Consider the following 26,956-nt stretch of genomic DNA (forward strand, 5'->3'; position numbering starts at 1 on the left):
TAGATCGCCACTGCACCCAGGTTTATTCTTAGGCTACACCTCCGCCAACATATTTTCATGTAGTGGATTCTCGTATTTAAACACCGCCCCTCACACACTATAGCGCTTCTTACTCATGACATCGTGGTCGTCTTCCCCTTGTCGACCGTTGTCACATGCCTTGAATCAAACTTCTCGCCATCTCGTCTCTCGCCTTCACTTTCACCACACGTGTCTCTCACCGCACGCGTGCAGGCGCGCTAGCTGCTTAGCGTATCTCGCATATACGAGTCGTCGACATGCCATCTAACTCTCCCATCTCCTCCGTCGTCTCATTGTATATCCTTCGGCCCTCATTGCTCTCTCTCCGCCTCTGCGTTTCTCCTCTCGTTTTTCTACATAAGTTCATCGTCTTTCTACTTAGCGTAGTCCTCCTACTCAAGCGTCCACCTTCTACTTAAGCGTCCTCTTTCTACTTATGCTGAATTATTTTCTACTCTGACTGATGGACTTTCATTCATAGGTGTCTCTTTGCATTTTCATATACTTCAACTGTTCTGATTCTCACCTTTATCGTATCTTTGCATTTTCATATACTTCAACTGTTCTGATTCTCACCTTTATCGTATCTTTGCATTTTCATATACTTCAACTGTTCTTCTGATTTCACCTTTATCATATACCGCTATACCGCTTTTCTACTATTTGCAATGGAAAACGGCAAATCGAACTGGAAGCTGAGCCGCGTATCGTCTGGCAATGATGTTTTCGTGTACTCAAGTGTCTCGACTTCGGACGATATTCGCGCGGTGTTGTACGATGAACATGCACCAGAACAGAGCTCGTTACATGAGGACGAGAAGGAAACAGCGATAGGAAGGGCTGGCATGGCAATCGATCAGACACAGGATATCATGCAGTCCATTGAGTTTGACGAGTTCGCCACTGAGTGTTCGAAAGCTGAGGAAAATCTACTACATGCCGACATGATAGTGGGAATGGAAGGCCCTTGCCCATCGCTACCTCGTCAGGTTTCTGAAGAAGAAGAAGAAGCAGTGTTGCAGGCACAAGAGGCTGACGAGGAAGTATTCGGTACGCCTACAAGAGAGACAAGAGATGTGGACTTTATTCTCGAAACTGCGGATGCATTGCCAGGTGGAACCGACTGGCAGACGTTCTGCCATCAGCTCGTGAGCCAAGGAACGGAGACCTTGGGGATTGACGAGATGGGTGCATCAGCGTCCCAAAACCAAAATGAAGAAAATTGCGGTATGATCACTGATATGGAGAGTATCACTGTAGGAAGCAGTGTCTTTGAGACGGACGACGAGAACGGTGTAACGACCACCAACGGCATTGCAGGGCCACAGGACCTATCGTATGCTATGGGTGGCCCGCAGAGCGATACCGATATTGACGAGGAAATCGATGATGATGCCTATGACGATGACTCCGAGTGCAGTTTCATTGTGCTAGAGAGTCCATGTCGTCGTGGCAGGCCTACGGTGATGCCGAACATAGATGGCCCAGAGAGAGTGAGCCGCCATTTCAAAAAAAACAACAAACTCGTCAAGGGCAGGAACATACCACGTCCAGCCTGGTTGAAAACAAATATGACAAAGGCGATGGCCGAGAAGCCCAAAAGGCGTCCACAAGTCCAGAGAACCGACGGCGGGATGTCTGAGAATACTAAAGCCCTGGAGGACCTAAAGAAGCTAGAGAGGTCACCTAGGCACATCGTACGTTCCAAATCCTAAGCTACAGTTTCTTGACTTGCTATGAGCATAGTGCTGATTAAACATGGCTTTAGTGGACTACTGATCAGCGGATCTTCCTCTGTGTGCTCAATAGGTGGTATTGTCGCTCACCAGACGCATTTGCCGCCGTTTTCAACAACCACTACGGGCTAGATCTCCCGTCCCGTAAGGTCACCAACCAGTTCGAGAGTTACATTCGTCTCCACGGTAGGCGGGCTTTCCGGGAGTACGACGATGTGTTCTACCGCACCGCCTTCAACGATCCTCAGGGTGTATACCACGATATCCGAAGGTTATAGAACTGGAAGCCAGTGCTATTGGGGCCTCGCTTCGTCGACGAGAGCAAGACGCCGTATCGCCTGATGGACAAGCAGCGAAGGCTAAATCCAAACGCACTAGACATATCAACAAGAGGTTGAAGTTGAAACAGAAAGCGCAAGCCATTCAACGCCCTCGTCACGGAAATCCTCAACAAGGTCACTCAATTTGGAGGACACAGGGGTGCGCCATCCGAGCGGTTTCATCGTGCGATGAAGTAATTGTTGACATTGAGGACCCGGTCCTTTCACATGGATCCTTCATACCAGATTGCACGAACCGCAACACCAAGTCGCTTCTGGGGAAGATGAAACCACACGAGAAGACATTCCCATCTCTTGCCTTCAGAGTCTGGTCAAACGCAAGCGGTACATTTTATGATGACACTGGCTTCTGGGCGAGCCTCTTCGCATCGCAAAAGGCCGCAGCAAGCTCGCCTTCACCCCTTCCACAGAACGACAAGTATGGACTTTTCGCGGCTTTGGCAAACTCGCATTTGAGCATCAAGTCCCGGGGTAATTCTGCTTTCGTGAGCGTCGCTTCTAGCCTTCTCCAGGCCATGAACATAGCAATTAAAAAGCAGGCTGAGTCGCCCGAAGATACGATCCGACTTGCGCTCATCAATCTCGATGCTATCGATAAGGCCTCTGTACACTGGGGAAGTCAGGTCATCCGGGTATGGCTGTCCACATTTTGAGAACTCAGGCTCCAAGCTGACAACATATTCAGGATCTCAAAAGCACAAAGCAGCTATCGTTCAGAACTAAGTACCAGGCCTTGCAAGACATTATGTACGCTTCGCGCTCAAGACTTCCTCTTATTCCTTCTCGCGTTACTGACTCGTAGATCTAGGGTCTGGAGGCACATCCCGTCTTCAGCAATCATATCCACCACCGACTTGGATGACATCGAGGAAGTAGTTGGAAAGTCTCTGTGTCTCAACCAATTTAGGGAAGATATTCGCACTCCCATGCTGGCAAAAAGACTTCGTTCTATGCACCGAACAATAAATGTCGACACTGCGGAAACATTAGGTCGCTTCGCCAGCCTCGTGGGGTTGAGATGTGAGCAAGTGTCGATCAATCATGTTCGGGAGTTCGTGACATGTCTTGTTGATGGGTAAGTCTGAGCGTGGCCGTTAGCTAACAGTTGCTGATTTTTTTCGATAGATGGTCTCTGCGTGGACCCCTAGATAGAGCCGTTGCACTTACCTTCGCAAAGGGTATGTGTTTCCGCTATTTTCCGAATCATGTTAGCCAACATCCTGCTCTAGCCCTTAACCACCACGCCTTAGGTTTAAAGGACGTGATCAGCGCATTCATGGAAGGTTTCGAGCAGGGAACGAAGAATCTAATCTACTTTAATGGGGATCATTGCAACCATATCGCCACATAGAACAGTCTTAACTTTTCGGTTACCAACGCGTGGGAAGTACAACGGAATACACAGGCGTAACGGCCTCGGGAATCTCATGAATTATGGCTACGTCTGAGATCATCACGGCTCGAATAATGTTGTCGTTCTACCTTGCTGGTTTTCACTGGCTTTCTTATGATGAGTTCCATTCTCTATCCTACGAGGAATATGCTCTCCATGTGAGTTATGATATCGATATTCAATTATGCAGTGGAAATGTGGTCGCACATATATATAACTATCTCTGATTTTAATAGCATGCGGATTAAACAACGCCATAAAGCTTATCCCAGCAGCGAGCAAACCTTCCAAACTCCCCCTGTCGTAACATGTTCATCACACAGAAATCTCCCACCGCGGATGTCCTCTTTCCACATTCCCCAGTACATCCCCAAAATCCTGAGAAGCCCAATTACTATCCCATCAAGCCGCTCACATCTGCTGAGCTCTTAAGCCCCCGAGCTTTTCAGCCCGCAACACACTTGGTTATGCCATTGAAATACCACAAGTGCGCCAGAATGTCGGTAACGAGCCAGGCGTTATTGCACAAGTAATTAACCGCGCCATAGCAAAGCCTGACTTGATCAGGCTTAACATCACGGTTGTTTTGACTGTCGATATAATATTCCGGGCTGATATGAACATATCCCATGACTTGTGGCGGCAGACGAGGTATTGGATCATTCCAGTGAGTGACGCGATAATTGTTTCCGCCGGATTGGTTAGAAATATAGTCGCTAAGCTTTGTACCGCCAACCTTGGGTGCGCCGAAACTGAAGAAATCGACGTTATAGCCTTCATTGCGGAGCTGTGCAGCAGCAAGAGAAGCTACTGCACCTCCAAGAGAGTGTCCTACGGTGACGAGAGTGTAGTCTGGACGTCGTTTCCGCGCATCTTTGATAGCGGCCATTACGGCGGTTCGAGAGTCAAGCCAGGACTGCCAGAACCCTCTATGTGCTTGGCAGCCAGAGCATAGGTTGGTTTCCACCAAGTCGAATTGAAGGTTGGTCAGCCAGTTGTCTATCGAGCGACTGCCGCGAAAGGCGGTCACGATAAGCCGGTTCGTGTCGTCAACAGCAACGAAGCATGTGACATCCGTGGGGAGCTTGCTTGAAGACAAGTAATTAGCTCGAATACTTGCTAGGGTGTGCGTAATAAAGGAGCAAGAGCATGTAGGAAAGAGAAGGGGCAAAATGCTGTTGGTTACCTTGCGAACTCTACGAGTGTTGAGGTGTTTGCGGACTGAACGAGTGGACAATTGCCCGAGCTACAAGACACGCTATTCCCTGGTGAATTATAGTTGTTCGGACAATAAGCGGCTGCTGCATATTGTTCCATTAGATTGATCCTCGAGAGGAGGTTCGTGTCGATGCCTATCACGCACTGTTAGACTTAAGTCACTTGGTACGGCGGGTAATTCAAACCTCTCTTTACCGGTGAAATTATAGCATAGCTCAAGGTTACGAACATGCTGACAATAACAAACTGCCAAAAGGTCGCCATCTCCTTGGAATGATGAATGGAAAGGAAAGACTGGGGTCAGAAATTCACCAAGGAGTGTCGACCGCGCTGCTGACGCCTGTTGGGAGCTCTCACACACTTGCAAAACACAACCTTACCTCTGGCGCTCTATGTATACGAAGCTGTTGTTAGGAAGCCTCTCGTCGGGGTGCTACACATGTGTGAGGAATGTCGTGAAGTGCAAGCCTCCTTCCCTGACGATCCAGCTCTCATTAAGCTCTCAACAAATCAAAATCTAGAGCTTCTATGTTGCATGCCTCCTGGCTTTCCCCAGTTGTCTCCCAGTATTGGAGAATGCGATATACGCAAGGCGATTGGTTGAACGCGCGGGTGTGATTGGGAGTAGCTTCGGCGCCTCGAGAGGGAGACGGCATGAGTAGCCGCGCAGACCACTCGCGTATTCACGATCTGATTATATACCTACAAGGAGAGACGACATAGCGAGGATAGAGCGATTATTGATGGCACATTGATAGGGTCATGCATATGGAAGAGGGCGGTCGTGGTAGCGTGAACGAAAACACGCTAATCCGTAATAGGCTTGAGATATGACGACTCGGCCCCTTTCGGTCACTCCCAGGTAGCCCACACCGTGAAGCTGTGAGCGCACCCTCGGAAGCATTTGAAAGAGGCATTTGCAGAGTCAACTTCCCTCAAAGCATGCTTAGGGGTTTACAAACTCCGCATGTTACGTAAATGGCAAACAAGATTTATGGCGTAAAGTTTCCAGTTCTTATCGATAACGATAAGATCCAATTCACCAAATCGAGACCTTCCCAGGGTTGACTCAGACTTCATCTGGAGACAATACCATGGCATCAACACAATCAACCTCGGTCTCACTTCCACGTGTAGCTATAACATACTGCACGCAATGTAGATGGATGCTACGGGCTGCCTATGTACAGTCCCCCTCTGGGGTTCTCGCTTGCAGGGTCTAATACCTCACAGTTCGGCCAAGAATTGTTGTCAACTTTTGGCAATCAAATTGGGGAAATTGCGCTCATACCGGCAACTGGAGGGCTGTTCAAGGTTGAACTGGTGAGTAATGTTCATCAGAGTAGTGCAAGGAGCCCTTATTAAATACCGTACATAGGCGTATAAACCCCAAGAAAATGATACGGAAGTCCGGCAGGTGCTCTTATGGGATCGGAAGGCAGAGGGCGGATTCCCGGGTAAGTATGTTAGAGAGAAAGTGTCATTTACGTTTTGCTGAAAGCTCTCAAGAAACCAAAGTGCTCAAACAGCGTGTGAGAGATTACATCGACCCTGCCAAGGACTTGGGACACTCGGACCGGCATGGGAAGAAGAAAGATGTCACGCAGGACGCGCCTACAGAAACGAAGACGGCGGAAGCCACTGCAGAGACGATGGAGTCTAAGCTACTCAAAACGAACGCAGCTGGGACTGTGTGTGAAGATTGTACTTGATGCTATTCCCTATGAAAGTTCAACATACCACTGTCCTGTATCAAACGCTTTGTTCTCGTGAATTCCCAGCGTTTTCCGGTTTGCCCCGAAACCAGTTCGCATATCACCGTTACATCGTCCATTAGGTCACTTGTTCCACTTTATACCAGACATTATCCTCCAGAGGGTAACCTCTCGCTCCATTACTTATTCTTCTTGAGATCATCCATGTCTTTGGTGAGCCGGATATTCATGCGATGCATCTCCCTGCGAACCTTGACTACTTCCTCGCTGACTTCGTCTATGTGAGACCGCAGGTCTTTCCGGGCGTGGTGGGAGATGAGCTGGTTTTCGTTAACCGACCTGTATGTGCCATCTTCGTTTGGCGGACCGAGACTATCCCAAATGGAATCGATGCGTAGACCAAGATCTTCACACAGTTGCTCGAGGCTGGAAGAATGTTTGGCGGCGGCGTCTATCTTCGACTCCAGGTTTGCGGTATATGCCGTGACATCGCCTACTTGAGCAGAAAGATCGGAGATCATGTGGATGCTGTTCTGGATGTCGCGTTGTAAGGATTCGAGCGGAGCGCAATCTTCCCTGCCAGTTTTAGGCAGTTTGTGCCGTATACGGTATGCAACGAAGCACAAGCCGATTCCTACGATCAACAGGCCGAGCATATTGCCAAATCCACGAGGTCCTTCGATAACAGTCACACATCGAGCGCTCGTGGAGTCTGCAGTCCCTGATCTCTCCAGACGGCATCCAGTGGCCTCATTTTCATCTTGGCCGATACCCTGAGGTAACTTGAGAAGATGATATTTAGGCGCAGGGCTTCCACTGAGGATTTTGAAGAGGAGTTCTGTAACGGCTTGAAGGCTTGCCTTTGCGGCTGACAGGTGATTATTGATCGTCGAATGTTCCTTTAGGATAAGTGCTTCCGCCTCTTGCTTCGTTGCCTCGTCCAATTCTGAACCTTGGACGTCCTGAAGAGCCTTTGCAGTCAACGCCTGCAGGTACCATTCGCTGTAGAAGGGTGGTATCTGTGAAGAGAAAATAAACCGTAAGTTTAAGGTCCGTCATGTGTACGAGTTGTCTGATACCTGTCTAGCGACCCGTTGTACAACTGATGCAACTACGTGCGGAGGAACATTCATGTGTGCCTTACAATTCCATTAGCCAGGAGTCCAGGACCTATGGTGGGAAGTGTGTTGCATACTTCTTTTGACAAGGCAACTATACGGTTGAGAGTCTCGGCCGATCTACTCAGTGCTTCCACAGCCGCCGACATCCGCTCAAAGCGAGTATACTTCGCCCATTTATAGAGCGGTTTGCCTTGGGCACTCTGCGCATTGACGTAGTTGTTGAATTTGGTGACTTCCTTACATAGCGTCTCGAAGAGCCTAAGAACGTGATGGATGAGACGGAGAATTTGTCTCTTCTTCTCGAGATTAGTTATGGATTTAAGACGAGGGTTGATCGACATACCTGCCGCATCGGTGTGGGACTTGTGGTCATTTCCTTGCACGACTTGTTTTCGATCGTCACGATTCGGGAATGTTGAGTTGTGTTGCTTGGGTTGGTTGAGTATAGTGAATTGGACAGTGTGTTTTGTTATCTTGACCTGATGGTTTGTATCTGACCGCCTTTGTGTATGCGAGTTGCCTGGTGTCTTCTCGAATACGACGTGGGCAAGCCTGGGTTGCGCCGCTTGGCAGGGAGTGAAAGGCACAATCCATGCTAGGCAATATTAGGAAACACGCTCCATAGAGAATCAGAATGCTCGGCATTTTATTAGAGGCCTTGTGTGAATTCAAGTAAAGCAATGCGAGCATGCCTTTCACACTCTCCAAGAGGTGCTCTTGGAGGTCACCCGTCTCTGGTGATATCAACGACACAACGAGAATACGTTGTCACATTTCTGTGGTAAATATCTTTGCTCAAGCATTCGTGCAAAAAGCTCCTGTCAATATCAATGTAGATATCCGGACATCACCTATGTCTTCACATCGGTTATCGGGAATTGTCATCACTCTCAGATATTCCGGAAGCCCATGCAAAAAGTGCATAAAAGCATTTTCTACTCCTCTATAACAGAGAGCTCCCTGCTAAAAGAGAAACGCAGCTTTTCTCATGCCGATTTCGCCTCCTCAAACTACCTCGCACGAGTCTACCGATCTTGATCTTGACTATATCTTCGAAGACTCGTGCTCTGAGCCCCTGCAGAAGGATTTCACAGATGAATCAGCGTTATCAAACGAGGTAGACGTAGGTGTTGTAGAAGTGGACGAGTTGGGAAACCGCTGGATCTGGCAGCGCTGTTACTGCGCATCTCCGCTTTGCAACGGGAAAGCACTTAGGCCCCTTGAAGGAAAAACTGAGCTGGGTCCCGAGGACAGAGGGAGGCCGGTAAATCAATCGTAGAATACGGCTCCTTCACAGTTTCCGGGATTGGAACGACATTCAGAATCGTTCTTGCTCAAGACGTCGTTACTATAGTCTAGGGTGTATACTGAGCTTGCGTTCCTTACCCTGAATTTCTCCTTTATGGAACGGAAACATCTTGCTCGTCGCCAGCTAACCTCACTCCTTGATTGAAAAATTCTATTCTCCCAATATTCGAATACAAGTGGTGTTCTGGGCACGCCCGAGTGGTGTGGATTCCTAGCAGAGAAACCCGGTGGCCATGAGACGGGTTCGTAGCAAGACGACTAGTTCTGTGAAATGACCTCGACTGTGGCGATATCTAATGGAGCAGAGTATACGTGTACTCTGACTAAAGGGGTGGCTTCGTAATCACTTCATGTATCACAGTGATTAGGAAGACAACCTACGCACAGCCACGATATCTGCGCCACAACTACGTCATCCACCGTCCGCGAAGCCCCCTTCACAGAACACACTCCACCAAGACACCCGAAGTGCACATGCAGTCGCTAGTACGGCGCTCGCCGAGCCCGATAACCCCAATCCTGCTACAATGCACACTTCCTGGAACTAGCCTATGCGCTATCCTGAAACAAAACGAGAATGAGCAGTGTCTTTCAACACCTTACCTACTTCTTCAAGCTCCCTTTCCACATCCAATGGCGCACGGTTCTCGTCCAACTCCCTCGCTGGGTCCCCCTCTCCATCCTCCATTTGACCTCTCCAAAGGGCCCCCAGCCTTTTGTGATTGCGCTCCCGAGTCGTAAAAACCATAGTATTCCCATATACGTCTTCGTGCCGCCCGAACCCGTCGACCTCGGTGATAAGGAACTATGGGGCCCCAACGGAGAGTGGAAAGTCCCCGTCGTGTTGGACTTCCATGGAGGTGGATTCATCATGGGGTCACCGCTCGAGCAGGCGCCATACGCGTCCATGATGTCGAGAGAGCTCGGGGCCGTGGTCCTCAGCGTGTCGTATCGGATTGGGCCGTTTCATCAGTTCCCCGCCGCGATTCACGATGCAGAGGACGTTTTATCTGCTATTCTCGACACTGAAGCGGCGTCAGAGGCGGGGAAGGTACTGCGGACGGAGATCAATCGTTACAACCGCATGACAGAAGAGAACCGTAAACGGCGGCGCCGCAACAGAGGCCAACGAGGGAGGTCGAAGACCAAACACCACCATCAATCCGACCTCGAAAGCGGCCTCTCCACCCCTAACAGCCGTGCCACCATCCTCCTAGACCCCTCTCGCCTCTGCATCTCGGGCTTCTCAGCGGGCGGAAACATCGCGCTCAACACGACCCTCTCAGTCCCTCCATGTGCCGACTTCGAAACCAACACTCTCCCCAGCCAACACCGCAACGCAACTTCAGACTCCAAAACCGCTCTCTTCTCCCCTACCCTCCCGCTCAATCGCACCCAAACGATCATGGACGACCCAAACCACTCCTGGCCAACCGTGCTTCCCCCTCCACAATCCCAACCCCGTTTCCTCCCACTCCTCTTATTCTATCCCTCCCTGGACGCGCGACTCCTACCGCATCAACGTCCCAAGAGACCTCTCCCCAACTCTCTTCACCCGGACTCCCGCAAGCAAGAAAAGCCCAAGACGCCAGGCCTATTCAGCATCATGAGCCCTACCTACCTCCCCAAACGGCTACGGGCCCATCCCCGCGCGAGCCCCGGGTTAGTCCGTCCAGAGGACGTGCAGCGGAATGCGACTATCCTGCTCGTGCTGCCGGAGAAGGATAGCCTAGCGGTGCAGAGCGATGTGTGGGTTGACAAGATGAGGAGAGCCGGGTGGGACGGGCCTGTCAGGTTTGGCGACGGCAGGGAAGGGGATTGGGATGGTCGTGGGTATGGGTATGGGTATGGACCTGGAGACAGACCGACAGATCCATCGCAAAGTACGGATGAGCAGAAGCCGGAGAATGGAGGGCTGGAAGTGTGGCACGGGCCCAAGTGTCGGCACGGGTGGACGCAGTTCCCGACCATAGCACTGGGGAAGCATGAGCGGATGGAAAGGGATTTGGTGTTTACTAGGGCGCTGGAGTTTGTGAGGGAGAAGTGGAGGAAGGTGGTTGCTGTCGAGGAGCTCGGAAACACGAGTCAAGAGCTTAGGCTCTTGAAGATTCCCACCGACGTCGATGAGGGTGTGGCGGAGAGTTCTGGTTCACGGGCAAGCTGATGGAGGGTAGGAAGTTGGCGTTATTGATCAGCGGATAGAGATCCCGTTTCTCTCGGAAGAGTGCATCATCGGTGCTGCATTATTCACATTGGATGGTAAAACACAACGATGCTGTGGTCAATTGTACCAGACTCCACTGAGGAATCTAAGTATACACATATGCATACCCCCAATAAGATGGGGCCCAACACGACTTTCTTGCACTATATCATCAGATGCTCACGTATCGCACTCCAGCCAACCAGCCAGGGAGCATACAATAACAATCCTTGCAGACGCTTGTGGACCGTTGCAGACCAAATTCCCCAACTACACCGTTACAACAGAAAGTAGTGAATGGTTGTGACGTCCGTTCGGTACCATTGCACCCATGCGCCCACCCATGCAGATAATGAGACGACGCCTCCAAACCTTACATGGCCCCAAGGTAATGTCGTGACCGGGTATATGCAGAAACCGAGTAAAAAACGCCGATGCTCCTTCTTTATATTCCCAGGACGTGGTAGGTGGAGCGGTCAGACGATAAGTCGAATAAAGGAGTAAGAATGTATGAGATGTCAAATGGTTCGTCCGCAATGGGAATGCAGAGGCTACCTTCGAGTTTCGAGGTGGGTGGTGGGCGCGCCCGAGGGGAAGGACATTTGCTTCTTAGAGTCGTAGATGCTGTTGAGACTCGTCAGTACACTACTCCGTGCGTACGTCCAAGTGGTCAATGGAGGGGGAAAGAGCAAGCAGGAGACACAGAGGGCTAGGAATAGGAACAGGGAATGCACTCACACAAACGTCTCAAACCTAACTCCCCTTTTCCTCCTCCCCGCCTTCCCCTCCTCAAACAACTCGGGCTCCCAACCCAGCACTTCCTTCCACCTCTTCATCAGGACCCGCCAATAGCACGCCTCGGCCGCCGGCGTGAGGTATCGCTCTCTGAACACACTGACGGAATTATCCGCTATTCGTTTCGCTTTCTCCGGATGTGCGAGTAGATCCTGCATCTTTTCGTCGAGGTCGGAGAAGTCCCGGGAGACGAGGACGTAGTTTTGCCTGGGCCCGGAGTGGGCGAGGAGGTAGTGGTGGTGTTGGATCCATTGGAGTTCGTGGGAGAGGATGACGGAGCGGCAGAGTTGGCGGTATTTGAGGGCGCCGGAGTAGGAGCGTCCTATGAGTGTGGTTAGTCTCAGACTCCAGCCTCTGAAATGCCCTCCTCCACGATCTCCATATGAGGACTTTTCCTAGCTGAACGGGGTACGTACCCTCGGCATGCGCAATAAACATATAGCTGCACTGATCCACGGGCCCCAGAAACTGCTCCTCAAACTCCGGCCCGTCCCACTTCACCTGTCCCACGTCGCTCCAGCTCATCCCCTTTGCCGCATCTAGCAATGCATGTCGCAGCTTGGGCGCATACGACAACTTGCCCCTCCACACCAACTTCTCTCTCTTCTCATCCCACGGCTCCACCTCCTCACGTTCTACTGCTTCGGCAGCAACTTCGCTGAAGGCGCCTATGGAGGGCATGTCCCAGCTCCAGAAGCCGAAGTCGGGCATCAGCCAGATGGCATGGTCGTGGGCGCGGCGGGCGAGGCCCCAGACTGGTTTTGTTGGCTGGGCGGGGAGGTCCTCGACGCTGAAGACGAACTCGATGTTTGGTATTAGGGAGCGGGAGGGGAAGGAGACGAGGGCGCGGTGCAGGGAGGAGAGGGCCGCGATGGCCTTTTCGCGGTTGACGTTGTCGACGAGGAAGGTTTCGATGATGTAGAGCTGGAAGAAGGCCTGTGTTAGCCATATCGCTCTTTTCCTGTTATATGCTTGGAGGAAGTGGGAGATCATACCTCGCCGTTGTATACCATGGCGCGTACCATGCCCTTGGTTAAATCGAACGACGACAACTCCTCCTGACTGACCTTCCCCAGTCCTCTCCTGTACCTTTTCGCCCTTTCGATATCTTCGTATAGCCCCGGAAATGCAGCCTGGCACTGCTCCTCCTCCAACCCATAGTCATTCGCATCGCGCGGATACGTAAACACCCACTCCTCTTCCTTATCTTCTGCCTTCACAGCACTCGTTGATATATTCCCCCCATGCGCATAGCCCTGATTCGTCGCCGCCGCCGCACAATCGAGACAGGTATCGCACACGAAGATGGTGCTGGATTCGCACAGACAGCGGCCTGCGGGGAGCACCTCCTTGACGAGCGACGGCAGACTCGGGTTCTCGCTGCGCGTCCCGTACAGCATCACGCATATGAGCGCAATGAACATTGCGCACGCCGTTACCGCCAGGAAGTTGAGCACGCCGCTCGGCCGCAGCAACATCGTGCTGCTGGCGTGGTGGCCCCCTCCTCTCTCCTTTCTCCTAAGCCCGGTCCTGGGACACCTCTCAGGAGGATGGAACAGCGCGGTCGACGCGGACGGGGCGGAACGGCAGGAAGTATTCGAAAACCCAGAAAGAATGTGAGGGTAGGAAGAAAGAAGGATCAATAAGAATATCCGCCAGATTGGAGACGAGACCCTGAGCCGCGGGGATCTCTGGGGAATGTTCCCCGGCCGCCACCACCGTGGCCCGGGTTAGGGGTAGGGTGTAAGGGTACCCATGGACTCCCGCCCCCTCTCCCAAGCGCAAAAATGGAAATGCGGACGGCGGGAGGCGAGAAGTTAGGAAGGCCGCAGGGCCCTCCTGCCAATCGCCGATGCGGTTGCCGGTGCAAGTCCAAACGTCCTGTGCGCTTTGTTGTTCGGGCTTCCTGTGGGACTTTGCTTCACAGCTGGGGACTACGCCGCGATTTCCTGAGATGGCATCTCACTAAATTTTAATTCAACATATTCTCCAGCTTCATGGAAATATGGAGTTCGCATGCTCTCTGACAGCTATATATCTTCAATGTGGTATTCTGTCAGTTGTCCATATCGAGATCACCAGCCCGCCATTGTTGAACATGGACGCATATCAATCACATCAGATGGGGGACTTGATATTCAAGGTTCAAAAGTATTGCCATACGGTCTATCGTAATGATTGAAAAACGATCCCATTGAGCCCTTTGAGGCCCACGCCTTCAACCTCCGTACGGAAGGATGCCGTGCAATGGGGTATAACGATGGAGCAGGTAAAGCAAAACGACAGAAGCCAAGAATGGACAGAGCGCCACCAAAGAGACACTCATGCAGTCAAGGAAATTATGTACACTACAGCAGGAAAGATATATCTTCAAGAAGGGAAAAAAGAAGGTGGTGGAGGCCAGCCGGACCAGCGACCAGAGCCCTCAGTGGGTGAGAGACTTAAAGATGCCAACCATGTCGGCGGCGCTGCTCCTCTACCGACCTCCAAAGTTTAGACGGATAGGACATGTATGCCCTTCTCGTCGGGCGTAGGTGGCATTCCGAAGGCGAAACCCATGTTCTTTCCACGGTGAGCCGCTAAGCCCAGACCCATTTCTCGCATCCGCTCTACCCCTTTCCCAGGAGCAGGGCGCTTGTCTTTGCCGCCCTTGCGATGCGCTTTTCTGTACTGCTGCTCTCTGCGACGCTGTCGCCTCTTCTCTAGCCCCACCTTGATATCGATGGCACGTCGCATTGGGAGTTCGCAAGCCGTATCTTCGTCCTCATAGTCTCCGGAAGGATGGATGGGGACGGGAGTGCGAGGTGCCGAGGACGACATGGTCATTGCAGGGCGCTCAGCAAGCCCACCGAACTGGATCGTCATGCCCGGACGTCGTGGTAGCACATGCACCACATTTGAAGAGTCACGACGCGTTGGCGGCGGCGACCTTAGACGCACGTTCGGGGCAGGTGAGCGCAACCGGCGAGGGGACTGCCCGAAAAGTTTCCGAGGAGGTGGAGACCGATGTCCAGCACGAGTGGGAGGAGGCGGAGACCGCAACCGCTTGGGAGACAGAGCAGGAGAGCGCCTGGGCTTTCCCTTAGTTCGCCCACGACCGTCGTAATGTAGTTGATCCATCTGTCCATGCTGCATCATATGTTCATGTGCCTCCACGACGGTGCGATCAGGCTGTTCATCGTCGTCCTCATCTTCCTCGTCCATCTCGGGGTCCGACGTGGGGAACGTTGGGTCGATGTCTTGAGGGGTGAGCTTGTGCTTGGCAGCACGACGTCGCTCCAGACAGGACATATATGCTGCTTCAAGAGGTCGATCCTCGTCCAGAGTGCCACAGACGAAATCCGTACTGTCCGGAAGCTCTGGGCTGGGAACACGGATATTGACCGGGCGTGACCTCCTAGTTGTGCCAATGGTCTTCGACCGATTGCGTTGCTGCTCGCTCGCTCGGGAGTTTATCGACGACTCGGATGGGCTGCGACTCTGTTGACTGACTGGTCGTATATAGTCAACCGAGGTTGCGGCTGTTGAATCCGCTCCTGGCGCCCACCAGGCGAAGTCCGAACCCGCATCGCTCTCGTTGTCCGAGCCGGCGAACCCATCCTCGTCGTCGGTCTGGAAGCCTTCATCCGACTCATATTCTTCCTCATCGTCCTCATCATTGTCATCGAGGTCATCGTCATCCTCGTCGTCACCTGCATCTTCGCCTTCATCGTCCTGATCCTCAGCTTCTTCCTCATCCAATGCTTCTTCTTCTGCCTCCTCTCCGAGTTGTCGAAGTCGATTCTCTATTGCCAAAGTGTCCCGGACTGTGAGACGAGATGCGTGGCAGGTCGACTCTTGAAGCCACTCATCTTCCTCCTCCTCGGAACCGGCAAACTCGTGGAAACGATATGCTTCGGAACGTCCAAGGTCAGAACTGATGCTGAGACGACGAGCTTGGCTCTTGATCGGCGTTTGCTTTCGCACGCTTTCCGGAGAGAGATCGCGTGCCTGTTTGGGCACACTGGCTGGAGAGGGGTTGCGTGCCTGTTTGCGCACGCTCGCGGGAGAAGAATCGCGCGCAGGCTTGCGCACACTGGCTGGAGAACGCTCGCGTGAATGCTTGCGCACAGTGGCCGGGGAGCGCTCCCGAACAGTGGAATTTGAATCACGGTGTAACTTTGAAGCCGGCTTCGGGGATGGTCGAGCCTTGCGGGCCTGGGGCGCCGGGCTTATTGCTCTGCCGGCGCGTACCTTTGCGCCCATGGACGGGCCATTGTTGGAGACCTTGGTGGGGCATGCAAATTTAATGGTGCATGCTCTTTTTGGAGGCTCTACCGTTGGTTCGGACTGCACTGGTGCCTTCGTGGCCTCCGTTGCGGGCTTCGAATTCCCCTGCCGGATATTATTACAGGCGAATTTGATGCATCTCTTGCGTGCCAATGCAGCCTCTATATCCTGCACACCCGTAGGGGGCGACGCAGGCTTCTGGGTGGGTCCGACATGGTCGTCGTCGTGTCTAACAATGGATACAGGTCGCTCGGCATCCTTGCGACTGAATAGAGTTGCAGTATTTGGGAATAGTACCGAAGGAGCGGGAGGGCTGGGCGTTCTCGTCCTGGTCCCTGGGCTCGTCAGCCCACCGTCGCTGGTGAGCTCGGCGGTGGACGCGCTATTGTTGCTCCACGATGAAGCGGACGACATACCCCGACGGAGGGCGACATTCTCCGGGAGTTCTTCAACTGGGGAGCTTCCGTTCGAGTGAAGTGCGGAGGTCAATAGAGACTCCTTGCGATCGCTCTGCGTGGTAGGCCGTTTGGAAAAGGAGGCCTTAAAAGAGTCGTGAAGTTTCAACGCAGAGGGCCGTGGAGTGCGCTGTAAGTCGGGAGGCTCGTCAGCATCTGCTGCCATTTCTTCTTCAGACAGCACGACGGATGCCGTGTGAGTGGGCTGGTTGCTCATGGCACGGTTCTCCGGCGTGCCTTGCCCAGCGACTTGATCGTTGTATCCTTTCTGCGCCATTTTTTCAAGTCCGTTGATAGGTCTATACGGAAAGTAGTAATCGGAACTTAGGTGGTTGTCGGGTAACGTTCGTGGATGGGTGCGCCGCAGCGTTTTAGGTGGTCGGGGTGTTGACGTCGGCTTTGATGCCCTTACAAAGCGTACGCAATGAGCTCAGTACGCAGATGAAAGACCGAACACAACTGTGCAGTTATCAGGTAAAGATGCAAAACACAGCAATCGAAAAGCCGTATAGAGGTGGAGCGGTGGAACCGGTGGATGCTTCGAGCGGTGGGAGGTGGTGGGCAGCGGAGGTGCCCCGAGGGACGTATTGCTATGATATGTACAGCAACATTGTGCAGAAGGAAGGAGTCCTTTGGCAATAGGCGTTCAGTGGCTGTGACGGTGTCAGAGGAAACGATGACATGGCCTTTGGCTGAAGGAGCGCATTACGGTTGAGAGAGATATGATGTGAGAGATCCTGCGTCGGCTGTGGCAACGCTTGCGCGAGGCCTGTGAGAGAACCACGTCCAAGAGAGAAGGCGAATTAAAGGAAGAAGGAGGTTGGCAGCACTCTTCCTGGTGCTTCGGCACCTGGAAACCGCTGTGGAAGAGTCGTGACGACGCCGAAGGGCCCGCACAGTGAGAGGAAGTTGAGGAGGGGGTGGGAGAATTGGTGGTGAGCGGACAAGGGCGTATTAAAGGACGGCGAAACACGGCCCAGGTATTATAAATGGGGTAACGAAACTCTCCGCACACGGGCCCGCCAAGAACACTCAACGAAAGCTACCACAGACAACTGATCCCAATATGGAATGCAGATGCACGAGTTTGTTTTTGTTCAGAGACCACCATTGAAACTCCGTTCGAAGCGCCCTATTCACTTTATTCGCTTGTCGCCTTGAGGACACTCTCAGTTTCCTTGATTGTGCACCCACCTGTGGCGTCTTTGCCCTAGCGCGGCCGGCACAGGAGAGCCTTTGTCAGCATGTTACAAGGCGCTACACGAACGCGGGCGTTTTGTATCGACCCTCTCCTGTTGAGCACACAAAATACTCTGAAAAACCGGCTTTTCTGTCTTTCATCGTCGATGCCATGTTGACAACAAGCCGGCGAAGGTGCTGGACATTTTTTATTTCAAAATGCACCGATGTCGACAAGCACAAGCACATGTCATTCCCGCTGCAGGTCTGCATGCTCACTGAAGCCTCTGGAACTTTGGTTCCGCCTGGGCGCAGGCTCGTTCTAATGGTGTAGCGTGGGACCTCGTTATTTCATTATTAGCAAGTCTCAGTCGATGTTTCTCTGGATTTGTTGATCTGCCTCTGCAATCTCCGCCATGCAGTCTGCATTAGAGGGTCCTCCTTCCTCGATAGTCTGCGCCCGCGCAAGCAACTCCGGACCATCCAGCTCCCTCACCGCTCATTCTCGCTCTCCAGCTCCTCATCTGTGCTGGCGCTTGCTGAAGCAACAGAGGTCATTTGACTGCTCCCCCTCTCAGGTTTCCCAGCCCCCATGGTGCCATTTCTGCATCCCGCGAGTGCAGCACTAATCCAGGCGTTGCGTTCCTTGAGTTTTGGTTCGCCGTTTCGTATTCAGGATGCGGACCCTTACCATTTCACATCTCGTCAAGCGCTCCAGCCGATCCTTCTTGCTCGCCGCCGGGCTGCCGTGCGGGGAAGATGCAGGACCTTCCATGCTTCTTTTGGGGGCACTGCATTCGGCATGACGGCCAGCAATGTGTCCTTGTAATGAGTTTCTGTAGAGCGTGTATCGTACCGAGTACATGTCAAAAGAAAGCTGCATGGCACATTCCGCTTCTCCGTGGATGCCCGCAGAGTGCGTTTATTGGTGATTGATAAAGTCACAGGATGCTTCCCGGACTGTCGGAAGTTGCTGTTTGGTGACGTTACACATCCTCGAATCATGGAGTTTGCCTGCAGAGAATAGTGCACTTGATCTAACGCAGGATGCCTTCCCATTACTACGGAGTACCGTGGTAGAGCATACTCCCAATTCAAATTTCACAGATAATATCGCACCAACCCCGAGTATATTCAGCCTCAATAAACGCGATCACCGTACGCACATATCAATGCATACTACGTACTATGTAGGTACAACACAACCATCTGCAAGTCAGCTCCATCCCATTAATAAAATCCCCCGAACACCGCCTGGGCACCATCTATCAAATTCCACCCTCTCCTCGCTCTCCTCCATTCCCATATCCCACCTTCTCCCGAACAACTCCTCACGTCTCAACACCACGACGACGTCTCCTCCCCGTTACACAGCCAAGTCCCTCCCCCTAACTCCCTCCCGGCGCCTCTCCTGCACACCAACCGTTCCCGCACAACCCTGGAAGCGCAACCCATCTGCACACAAATACGGCCAAGCACCCCAAGACACTCTTTCCAAGACCCCATCCAAGACTCTCGGCATCGGAGCAATTCATCACGCATCTCGCACCTCGCACATCATCCGCGCATCCGTGCCCAAAGGCCAAGAACGTTTGGAGAGGAGTGGGTATATTTGATATTGGCCGAGATATTGGGAGTGTGCAGAGTTTACGGGTGCGAGAAGGGCGGCAGTGGAGGTCTTTGGTGTGGGATGCATGGAGTGCAGCTTGGCTGGCGTCCGTAGAGGGCAGAGAGGTATGGTGTGAAGCGCAAGTACATGAACGCCGCGTAGGGGATTGCGTGGAGGAGGACCTTTGCGGTAGGCTTGTGTCGCCGTGATGCTTGGCATCGTACGTGAGTAGCAGACTCGCCGACATCATGCGCTTCACCGACGCCTTCGTACGCATAAAGCGGAACCAAGATGCTGTGATAGATCTGTATATCATAACTACCGTGCACCAGCTTTAGATGCGCATGGGCACCATTTGCCAAGATAGCAGAAACGTAGAAATTGAGATTGTACGTAATTGGAGCGACACGGTGTTACCCGTGTCCGTGTACCAGACCTGACCGTCCTTGCGTTCGGACTGTCTGCGACAGACCAAAGCAGATGCTGAATATCGAACTTATACCGATCTAAAGATACAAAGCCGCACCAGAAAACACCAAATCATGAATAACTCGGTTCCTCATCCAGACCGCTCGGCGCCGGCGTCTCAGTCGCTCCATACGGAGTTTCCACCCAGGCACCAGGCGTGGCCACAGCAGGCGTCTCGCCCGGTGTAGGCGCCGCGAAGTTACCAGGCGTGGGAGCAGAGTACGCTCCGTATGCACCAGGAGTCGGTGCAGCGTAGGCGCCTGGCGTGGGAGCATATGTAGTCGCGCCGCCATAGGAGGTGGCACCACCATAGGATGTTCGGGAACCGTCCCCTCCGTAGGCCGTCCGTGATCCATCGCCGTAGGCAGTGCGGTTGCCATCCCCACCATATGCAGTCCTGCCTCCGTCGCCTCCCCATCCCGGCGTACGTCCACCGGCACCGCCCCAGCCAGGAGTCCGTCCACCAGCACCTCCCCATCCAGGCGTGCGGCCGCCTGCTGGAGTGGCACCCCAAGACGGTCCATTGCGTGAAGAGTTGTTCCAACCACCAGGAGTCCGTCCATTGTACGCGGGTGTGGCACCTGAGAATCCACCTCTTGTTCGGTTGGCGAACTTGCCGCCCATGTCCACGTTTTGCCCAGTGACAGGATCCTTGACGATGAGGAACTCCTTTGGGATGGTGACGTGCTTGCTCTTCGTGTGCAGCTCAACTCGGGCATTGTCCGCCATGGTGTCCTTGACGATGCCCAGCAGGCCCTTGTGGGGACCCTTTCTGATACCGACGGTCTTTCCGATCAGCCTGTCACGTCCTACCATCCGCTGTGGAGGGGGCATGGCGGTTGGGTTGCCACCAGGTTGCATAGCTGGGTTCATCTTCCCAAGGTCGGGTCCCGCTTGTTGACGACCGCTCTTCGCCGCCAATGTGGTGACATTGGTGCTCCGGACAGCAAAGATGCCGCCATTTTCAAAAGAGTCCTTGGCCTGGACAAATAAGATGCCGCGGTGGATATACATGACCTTCCCTGAGCGGCCTTCACCACCATGCTCCTTGACGGTATCATCGTTATGAATCTCCGACCCATCGCGGTCAGTGGCTACGGCATTGCGATTCTTGGGTACCACTCCTTGGACCTGGGAGTGCAGCATGTTTCGCACGTTGCCGTTCTGATCCAGGAGACGCAAGACTTCCCGGTCAACCTTGATAACGCATCCGACTGTTGATGCACTGTCTCACTGTGAGATGATGACGACGACATCGGGAACCTTGACCACTTACTCAATCTGTACCACATCGTAGAGCTCATATTCGGAGTCCGCCCCAACCGTACCTGAATCAGCCGCGAGCTTAAGATCCCTGCTGAACACCGTGATCTCCTGCTGAGTCGAATCGCAAAGCAAAGTGACCTTATCGCCCTTGACTTTCGTAACCAGACCCACTTCATCGATGTAGTGGCTACCGCTGATGACCTTGACGTGGTCACCTACGGAGAATAGCTTACGCAGAGTCTTGACAGGCGCTTCCGTAACCCGTCCTTTCAACTCGCCATCGCTGATTCTCAGCGTGACGATATCGCCCGTGACTGAAACAGTGACACCGCGAGTGCCCTTCTGCTCGCCGTCATAGATCTCCACTCTGTCACCCGCCACGAAGGAGGAGCCTTTCTGCTGAGCCTTTTGAGCCGCTTGTACGGCTACAAGATCCAACGTTTCCGTTCCATCTTCGGCAGTGACGGCAAAGAACTGCATCTCCTCCATCCTCGGGTTGACGTTCTCGGCGGAGATGTGGTTGACCCTGACATCTTTGATCAAAAAGCCGTTCTGGTAGTCCTCGTTTTTGTAGACGAATGTTTTGTTTCCCATACCGCTTGCCAGGTGGCGCATATCCTTCTTCTTAGCTTCAGCCTCATTGAATAGCTTCTGCGGAGGCCGATCCACCACACCACGGCCAAAGGCCCTCTTGCGTTTATTATCGGCAGCGATAGCGTTGGCATCTTCTCCAGTTCCGTAGTTGAGACGGGGAACAAGCTGAACGGTGCAGTCCAGTCCATTGCTGTGCACCTCAACAATCTTGGCCAAGTCGCCTTTGTACAGAGGAGGGCGCAACATGCGAACGAATTTGCCGACCTCGAGTGGCGCTCGTGGGCGTCTGCGCAGCAAGTCTGGACGCTCCTTCACTTCGATGGCGATTTGCGGCTGGCCCATGAAGACATTCGTGATGTTCTCCACGATCTCAATCATGTCTTGCTTGGAGTCCGCCTCCACGTAGAAATTACCTTGCATGGTGGTGCTCCCACGGGCAAAGACCGAGTAAACACGGGGTGCCATGCCAGCACGCACCCGTTCTTCGAGACGCCTAGTGACAGCCAAGATTACCTCTTTTTCTTTGCCAGGTCTGCATTTGACTGCCCAAATGGATGGATCGTTGACTGTGGGGAGCGCCAATGGCACAGCACCAGCGACACCCCTGCCCTGTGCACGCTGCATTTCTCTCCGCCTGTACTTCTCGTCGAGCTCCTTGGCAAGTTGTTCGGCATCTTTGGAGGACTCCAGCTGGCGTTGCCTATCGAGCTCGCGATGGCGGCGATCATCGAGGTCGGCAACGCCAGGTTGAAGCTCGTCATCGGGGTGCATTTCGTCTCCCAGGTCCTCCTCGCCTTCTTCTTCCTCTTCGTCTTCGTCATCAACTTCGGCTTCGACATCGAGGAGCTGATTACGCCTGGATCTCTTGCGTCGCTTCGCCGGCCGCGCAACGTCGTCTTCATCTTCGGATTCCTCTTCTTCGTCTTCTTCGTCTTCTTCTTCATCTTCCTCCTCCTCGTCCTCGCCTTCCACATCCTCGCCTTCCACATCCTCGCCTTCCACATCCTCGCCTTCCACATCCTCGCCTTCCGCGTCCTCACCGTCCTCGCCCCCATCGTCTACCTTCACCTCCTTATCCTCAGCGTCGGGCTGGCGATCAAGCTCCTCTTCATCTGAATAGGTTGCCATTGTGGTATTGTGATGATGTGCAACGCGGTGGGTGGATTACTCCGGCGAGTAGATGGGCGCGGAGGAGAGAGTGGCGCAAGGCCGGTAAGGAGAGTAGTTGTTGGAGCCGCAGCAACGGTTGCCTGTGCCGATAGAAGGGAGGTGTAGTGGGTACAACCCTCTAGGTCCGAAGATAAAAAATGGGGATAAAGTGGTGAAAAAGGGCGACGGCGTCCTTTGTTGGCTTTGGGTGAAGGTGATGTCTGAAAGACGGACTTGGCGGAGATGGATTGACCGATTGAGCGTTTCCCAGCCACATTCTTGGCGCTGGCGCGGAAACGCTAGTCAGAAGTGGGCTAGCTGCTACCGGAATAGGAGATATCGTGGCGCGCAGCATCTTCCCTATAAGTTTTCATGAACACAATACTGCGCAGTCCGATGTTGGCCAAATTTTTCTGCTAGGCTTATATGCATAAAGGCTTATCATGCAACAGTTCGGTAAATGTAAAAACAAGCCTTTTCTCTGCACTTCCGATGGGTACTGGCTAACCATCTGATTGAAATGATTTGTTCAGCGCTAACATCCTTTGATAGATCACATACAGGGCCATCTACTTCTCACAGCGTTATGGCAAGGTCCGACGAGATGTCTACAGATTCACAGTTAGAGATTTACCTATTTCGGTGTTAACGCTGTATCCTGATGGCTCGAAGATAATAAGACGCTTCTAGTAGGCTTACTGCAAGAGTGAACTGAGTAAAGGTTTCCTTGCGCACTGGTGGACTAGCTCGAGACTTCCGTCACCCACCAAGGTCTGAGATGACAATGACTACATCGAACTTAGAGAGCCTACTGTATGGCCTCGACTGCCCCTGAACCACCGATCCCCGACCCAACACCCTGGCAGTCCCTATCCTTCCCCTCCTGCAACGCCGTCTCGTCCCAGCTTCCTCTACCTCCTCTCTCTCATTGAATCACAGCCTCGACAGCCCCTGACCCACCAACCTCTTATTCACCACCTCCTTTTTCTCCTCCCTCTCCGGAGGCGAAGGAACTTCCAACACCGCTCTCCCCCAAACCCTCCGGCTGTGCAAATCATCCAGTGCAACCGGCAACTCGCCCAAGCCTCTGTACGTCCGGTCCCGGAAGATGACGGGTCGGATTTTGCCGGCGTCGACGAGGGACATGAAACCTTCCCAGGCAGCGGTTGTTCTGTGGGGGCAGCGGCGGCCGTCTTCGCCGAAGCGCTGGAGGGGAGGGTTAGTTGAGGCTGAGGGACTCTTTAATGTTTAAGGTGATGGTGTTGAGGAGGTTGTTAAGTGACAGGAAAGGGGGAAAGAAGAGAAGACTGAAATGTGCTTGTCCAACACACCCAATGTATGAGCAGCCCCTGGAAAGAGCGCGGAGAAGACGGGACGAAAAACAACACCCAAGCAACGGGATCAAGCCCGAAAGAACCAAAATCAACATCACAAGAAGAAACAAAAAGAAATACCCACTCACATAACCAACAACCCTCACCCCCTTCAACAAAACCCGATTCGCCCTTACCTCCTCCATCCTCCCTCCCCTCGCCGCAAACCCCACAATCACCAACCTACCCCTATACCTCAAACACGCGATCCCGTTCTCCACTGCCCCAACCGCATCAACCACCAAATCCACTCCCTCCCTGTCCCTCGTCCACCCCCTTACCCTCCCCTCCCAACCACAATCCTCACAATCGACGACATAATCCGCCCTAAGAAGAGTCTTCATCATCCTTCCCTTCTCCGAGGCCTCCCCACCGCCCACAGCAACCACGACGCTCGCCCCCACCGCCTGGGCAATCTGCACGGCCATGACGCCCAATCCGCCCGTCGCCCCGAGGACCAGCACCGCCTGACCCTTTGCCAGCTTCCCGGCGTCGATGAGGGCGCCGTAGCTGATTGCGCCCCAGGCGCCGACGGCGCAGGCTTCGGCGGGGGTCCAGTGGGAGGGCACGCGGCGGATGGAGGTGGTGGGGACGCAGATGGATTCCGCGTAGGAGCCTAGGGAGCTGCCGAAGACACGGGTGCCCGGGGGAAAGAGGGGGGGGGGAGGAGGAGGTGATGGTGCCGGCGAATTCGTTGCCGAGGATGCTGGGAAAGGGGTTAGATGCGTGGGGAATTGTGATGGTTAAAAAAAAGGGAGAAGAGATTACATCACAGGGAGTGAGAATGAGCAGGAGAAAAGCGAGAAACCACATGAACGAGATCGAAAACGAGGTCCGCAGTAATAAATGAACCGTCACAACAAGAAAACACAAGGCCGGCACAGTCCAAAACCATCTACAGAGAAAGACTGACTATCCACCATCTACATTGACCAGAAACCAAGGGCGGAAAAATCACACCTACAAAGGCGGCTTCACATGCCTCCGATTATTCTGATGCTTGCCCAGCGCATACAGCATATCCACATGCGTGAGCGCGGCATGCGAGATGGGCACTTCGACTTCCCCCGCCTTGGGCTGTGGACGGGGCACTTCTCTGGGAGTAAGTTCGGCGAAGGTCTGTTGTACAGTGGTTAGTTCGATTTTTCTAATGTACGACTTGCGAGCCAGAGTGATGAGGGATGGACGGAGTTGGGAGGGGAAAAGAGGGCTGAGGAAGGAAAGAAGGTATGGGGATGGGGGAGTAAGCTACCTTGACGAATTTATCCACTAGTATTGCTTCCATTGTATCTGAGGGCATTCTGACAATATCTCTTATGCTTCGTCGTGCTGATATCCAAGTCACTAGTCCACGTCGTTTTCAGCTCCGGTTTTCCTTGAATCTGAACTCTTCTACCAAACTTCCCCGTCTTATGGAATCAGTCTGGTATCAGGACCGTCCCTAGCACCGGATACAAATAGCACTATCAACTCAGACCAAAGCAATCCAGTGATCGATCACTAGCTTCGTTCGGGTCTTATCCGGTACCTTTCCCTGCTTCGCCGTTCGGTAAATACCCCGGCGCAGTTTGCGCGTGAAACCCCGAGATAGATCGAATGATATCTATTCGATCACATTTCGAAAGAAAAAGGCCAGAAGATCAATATCTGCAGTATCTAGATATATGTAATCCGATTCCCAGAACGGGAGGTCGACAAAATGTGGGGTTAACGTAGCGTGTGTACCGAGGCTGATGAAGTCGCCGGTGTACTGCAACCCGAAGGAATTGGAGTTTGCTGAGGGGTTTCTCTTCCCGATGAACGTTGGGAATGAGGTTCATCGGGAATTCAAGGTCTTATGCATCTTTGGTGAGTATACAGCTGCGGGCTTGGAGTTGTCGGGGAGCCCATTGCGGGATGACCGAGGAGGTGGGTTGTGCTTGATGCAGACCTGTCGGTGGAATTGAGCGGGAAACCAATCCAGGCGGGATCTTGAAGCTCTGTTCTCAGGTACGACGAGGTATCCTATACACGAGGTCGCACTCGTTGATGTAAATCGGGACATGTAGCTCATATTGAATTTCTTAATGACCTGCAGCGCCTATTGTTTTTCCGATACAGTCAACTGTAGGCGGTCTTGTGCTATATCTCCCCCCCTCTATGTGTATGACGGGACTCCTCCATAAATGTAAGCCCTGCCATCTAGCATATTGTACCATGTATTTACCATCTTTCCAAGAGGTTTTATCATATAGAACAATATCGCCTCAGCAGCGAACGACGGAAAACATCCAACACTCACCCGCAGCTGCAAAAGAGCAGCGACAGCGGCGACTCCGTTCGCGCAAAGCCACCGGGATTTTAATACAGTAAATGCAGCGACACGAAGGCTGGACCAAGAACCAATATGTCGTGCGCCGATCCAATGCAGCTAAGAGAAGGGAATAGGCTCCAACACCGACAACGATGCAATGCGTCTGCTGGCTAAGCGCGTCATATATGCACAATGAAAATCGCCGACGTTTTCGTATTCGTAGAAGTCGATTGTTTTACGTGGGATGTCCCACAGCTCTTAACAAGGTGGCCAGACGTACTCGAAGCTGCAATATCTCTTGGAAGCCACTGCTGGGACTGCATGCAAGGCTACGAGACGGACGCTTACGGGAGGCTTGATGCGGAGCGCAAGCTACACATGTCTAGCGGGGTTTATGATGAACCCAGAAGCGTCGGAAAGTTGCAGATGCCCCTCTCCTGTTAGTCCCGG

The 26,956-nt window shown here is 53.0% G+C and overlaps 10 protein-coding genes across 10 annotated transcripts; 4 read left to right on the top strand and 6 right to left on the bottom strand.

Annotated features, from left to right (window-relative positions):
- Positions 1-689: 689 nt before the first annotated feature.
- On the top strand, positions 690-3,449 carry EI97DRAFT_444774 (uncharacterized protein; the record flags this gene model as incomplete). The annotated part of the gene is made up of 7 exons (XM_033799921.1): positions 690-1,718; positions 1,790-2,006; positions 2,036-2,730; positions 2,784-2,845; positions 2,907-3,173; positions 3,224-3,276; positions 3,349-3,449. 7 exons carry the CDS (start codon positions 690-692, stop codon positions 3,447-3,449), a joined length of 2,424 nt encoding a protein of 807 aa, XP_033651264.1.
- Positions 3,450-3,758: 309 nt separating this feature from the next.
- On the bottom strand, positions 3,759-4,940 carry EI97DRAFT_495885 (alpha/beta-hydrolase; the record flags this gene model as incomplete). The annotated part of the gene is made up of 3 exons (XM_033802459.1): positions 3,759-4,579; positions 4,678-4,843; positions 4,895-4,940. The coding sequence occupies 3 exons, from the start codon at positions 4,938-4,940 to the stop codon at positions 3,937-3,939; spliced, it is 855 nt and encodes a 284-aa protein (XP_033651265.1). The 3' UTR covers positions 3,759-3,936.
- Positions 4,941-5,598: 658 nt separating this feature from the next.
- EI97DRAFT_423970 (seleno protein domain-containing protein) lies at positions 5,599-6,868 on the top strand. The gene is made up of 4 exons (XM_033797130.1): positions 5,599-5,893; positions 5,943-6,032; positions 6,088-6,166; positions 6,219-6,868. Exons 1-4 carry the CDS (start codon positions 5,804-5,806, stop codon positions 6,419-6,421), a joined length of 462 nt encoding a protein of 153 aa, XP_033651266.1. The 5' UTR covers positions 5,599-5,803; the 3' UTR covers positions 6,422-6,868.
- On the bottom strand, positions 6,604-7,918 carry EI97DRAFT_460914 (uncharacterized protein; the record flags this gene model as incomplete). Its single annotated transcript, XM_033801150.1, has 3 exons — positions 6,604-7,443; positions 7,569-7,841; positions 7,889-7,918. The coding sequence occupies 3 exons, from the start codon at positions 7,916-7,918 to the stop codon at positions 6,604-6,606; spliced, it is 1,143 nt and encodes a 380-aa protein (XP_033651267.1).
- Positions 7,919-9,302: 1,384 nt separating this feature from the next.
- Positions 9,303-11,222, top strand: EI97DRAFT_435897 (alpha/beta-hydrolase). The gene has a single exon (XM_033798972.1). It carries the CDS (start codon positions 9,431-9,433, stop codon positions 11,015-11,017), a length of 1,587 nt encoding a protein of 528 aa, XP_033651268.1. The 5' UTR covers positions 9,303-9,430; the 3' UTR covers positions 11,018-11,222.
- A 568-nt stretch (positions 11,223-11,790) lies between these two features.
- EI97DRAFT_383180 (uncharacterized protein) lies at positions 11,791-13,329 on the bottom strand (the record flags this gene model as incomplete). The annotated part of the gene is made up of 3 exons (XM_033795895.1): positions 11,791-12,173; positions 12,268-12,775; positions 12,847-13,329. The coding sequence occupies 3 exons, from the start codon at positions 13,327-13,329 to the stop codon at positions 11,791-11,793; spliced, it is 1,374 nt and encodes a 457-aa protein (XP_033651269.1).
- Positions 13,330-14,344: 1,015 nt separating this feature from the next.
- EI97DRAFT_383067 (uncharacterized protein) lies at positions 14,345-16,792 on the bottom strand (the record flags this gene model as incomplete). The annotated part of the gene is made up of 2 exons (XM_033795889.1): positions 14,345-15,841; positions 15,986-16,792. 2 exons carry the CDS (start codon positions 16,790-16,792, stop codon positions 14,345-14,347), a joined length of 2,304 nt encoding a protein of 767 aa, XP_033651270.1.
- Positions 16,793-18,836: 2,044 nt separating this feature from the next.
- Positions 18,837-19,735, top strand: EI97DRAFT_435901 (uncharacterized protein). Its single transcript, XM_033798973.1, has 2 exons — positions 18,837-18,944; positions 19,001-19,735. Exons 1-2 carry the CDS (start codon positions 18,927-18,929, stop codon positions 19,475-19,477), a joined length of 495 nt encoding a protein of 164 aa, XP_033651271.1. The 5' UTR covers positions 18,837-18,926; the 3' UTR covers positions 19,478-19,735.
- EI97DRAFT_435903 (transcription elongation factor Spt5) lies at positions 19,691-23,057 on the bottom strand. Its single transcript, XM_033798974.1, has 2 exons — positions 21,108-23,057; positions 19,691-21,056 (listed from the first exon to the last, which is right to left on the bottom strand). The coding sequence occupies exons 1-2, from the start codon at positions 22,817-22,819 to the stop codon at positions 19,904-19,906; spliced, it is 2,865 nt and encodes a 954-aa protein (XP_033651272.1). The 5' UTR covers positions 22,820-23,057; the 3' UTR covers positions 19,691-19,903.
- Positions 23,058-23,773: 716 nt separating this feature from the next.
- EI97DRAFT_460919 (NAD(P)-binding protein) lies at positions 23,774-25,513 on the bottom strand (the record flags this gene model as incomplete). Its single annotated transcript, XM_033801151.1, has 5 exons — positions 23,774-24,046; positions 24,351-24,919; positions 25,127-25,136; positions 25,192-25,332; positions 25,466-25,513. 5 exons carry the CDS (start codon positions 25,511-25,513, stop codon positions 23,774-23,776), a joined length of 1,041 nt encoding a protein of 346 aa, XP_033651273.1.
- Between the last annotated feature and the right edge of the window lie 1,443 nt (positions 25,514-26,956).

The sequence above is a fragment of the Westerdykella ornata genome, assembly GCF_010094085.1.
Source record: "Westerdykella ornata strain CBS 379.55 unplaced genomic scaffold EI97scaffold_25, whole genome shotgun sequence".
In the NCBI taxonomy this organism is placed as follows: domain Eukaryota; kingdom Fungi; phylum Ascomycota; class Dothideomycetes; order Pleosporales; family Sporormiaceae; genus Westerdykella; species Westerdykella ornata.

What these genes read in the sequence shown, in the direction of transcription:
- EI97DRAFT_435903 (XM_033798974.1), bottom strand. Translation starts at nt 22,819, where the DNA reads ATGGCAACCTATTCAGATGAAGAGGAGCTTGATCGCCAGCCCGACGCT. An exon ending in TACGATGTGGTACAGATTGA is followed by an intron (nt 21,057 to 21,107) that starts GTAAGTGGTCAA and finishes ACAGTGAGACAG; the next exon opens with TGCATCAACAGTCGGATGCG.
- EI97DRAFT_435897 (XM_033798972.1), top strand. Translation starts at nt 9,431, where the DNA reads ATGAGCAGTGTCTTTCAACACCTTACCTACTTCTTCAAGCTCCCTTTC.
- EI97DRAFT_423970 (XM_033797130.1), top strand. Translation starts at nt 5,804, where the DNA reads ATGGCATCAACACAATCAACCTCGGTCTCACTTCCACGTGTAGCTATA. An exon ending in GGCTGTTCAAGGTTGAACTG is followed by an intron (nt 6,033 to 6,087) that starts GTGAGTAATGTT and finishes TACCGTACATAG; the next exon opens with GCGTATAAACCCCAAGAAAA. An exon ending in GGCAGAGGGCGGATTCCCGG is followed by an intron (nt 6,167 to 6,218) that starts GTAAGTATGTTA and finishes AAAGCTCTCAAG; the next exon opens with AAACCAAAGTGCTCAAACAG.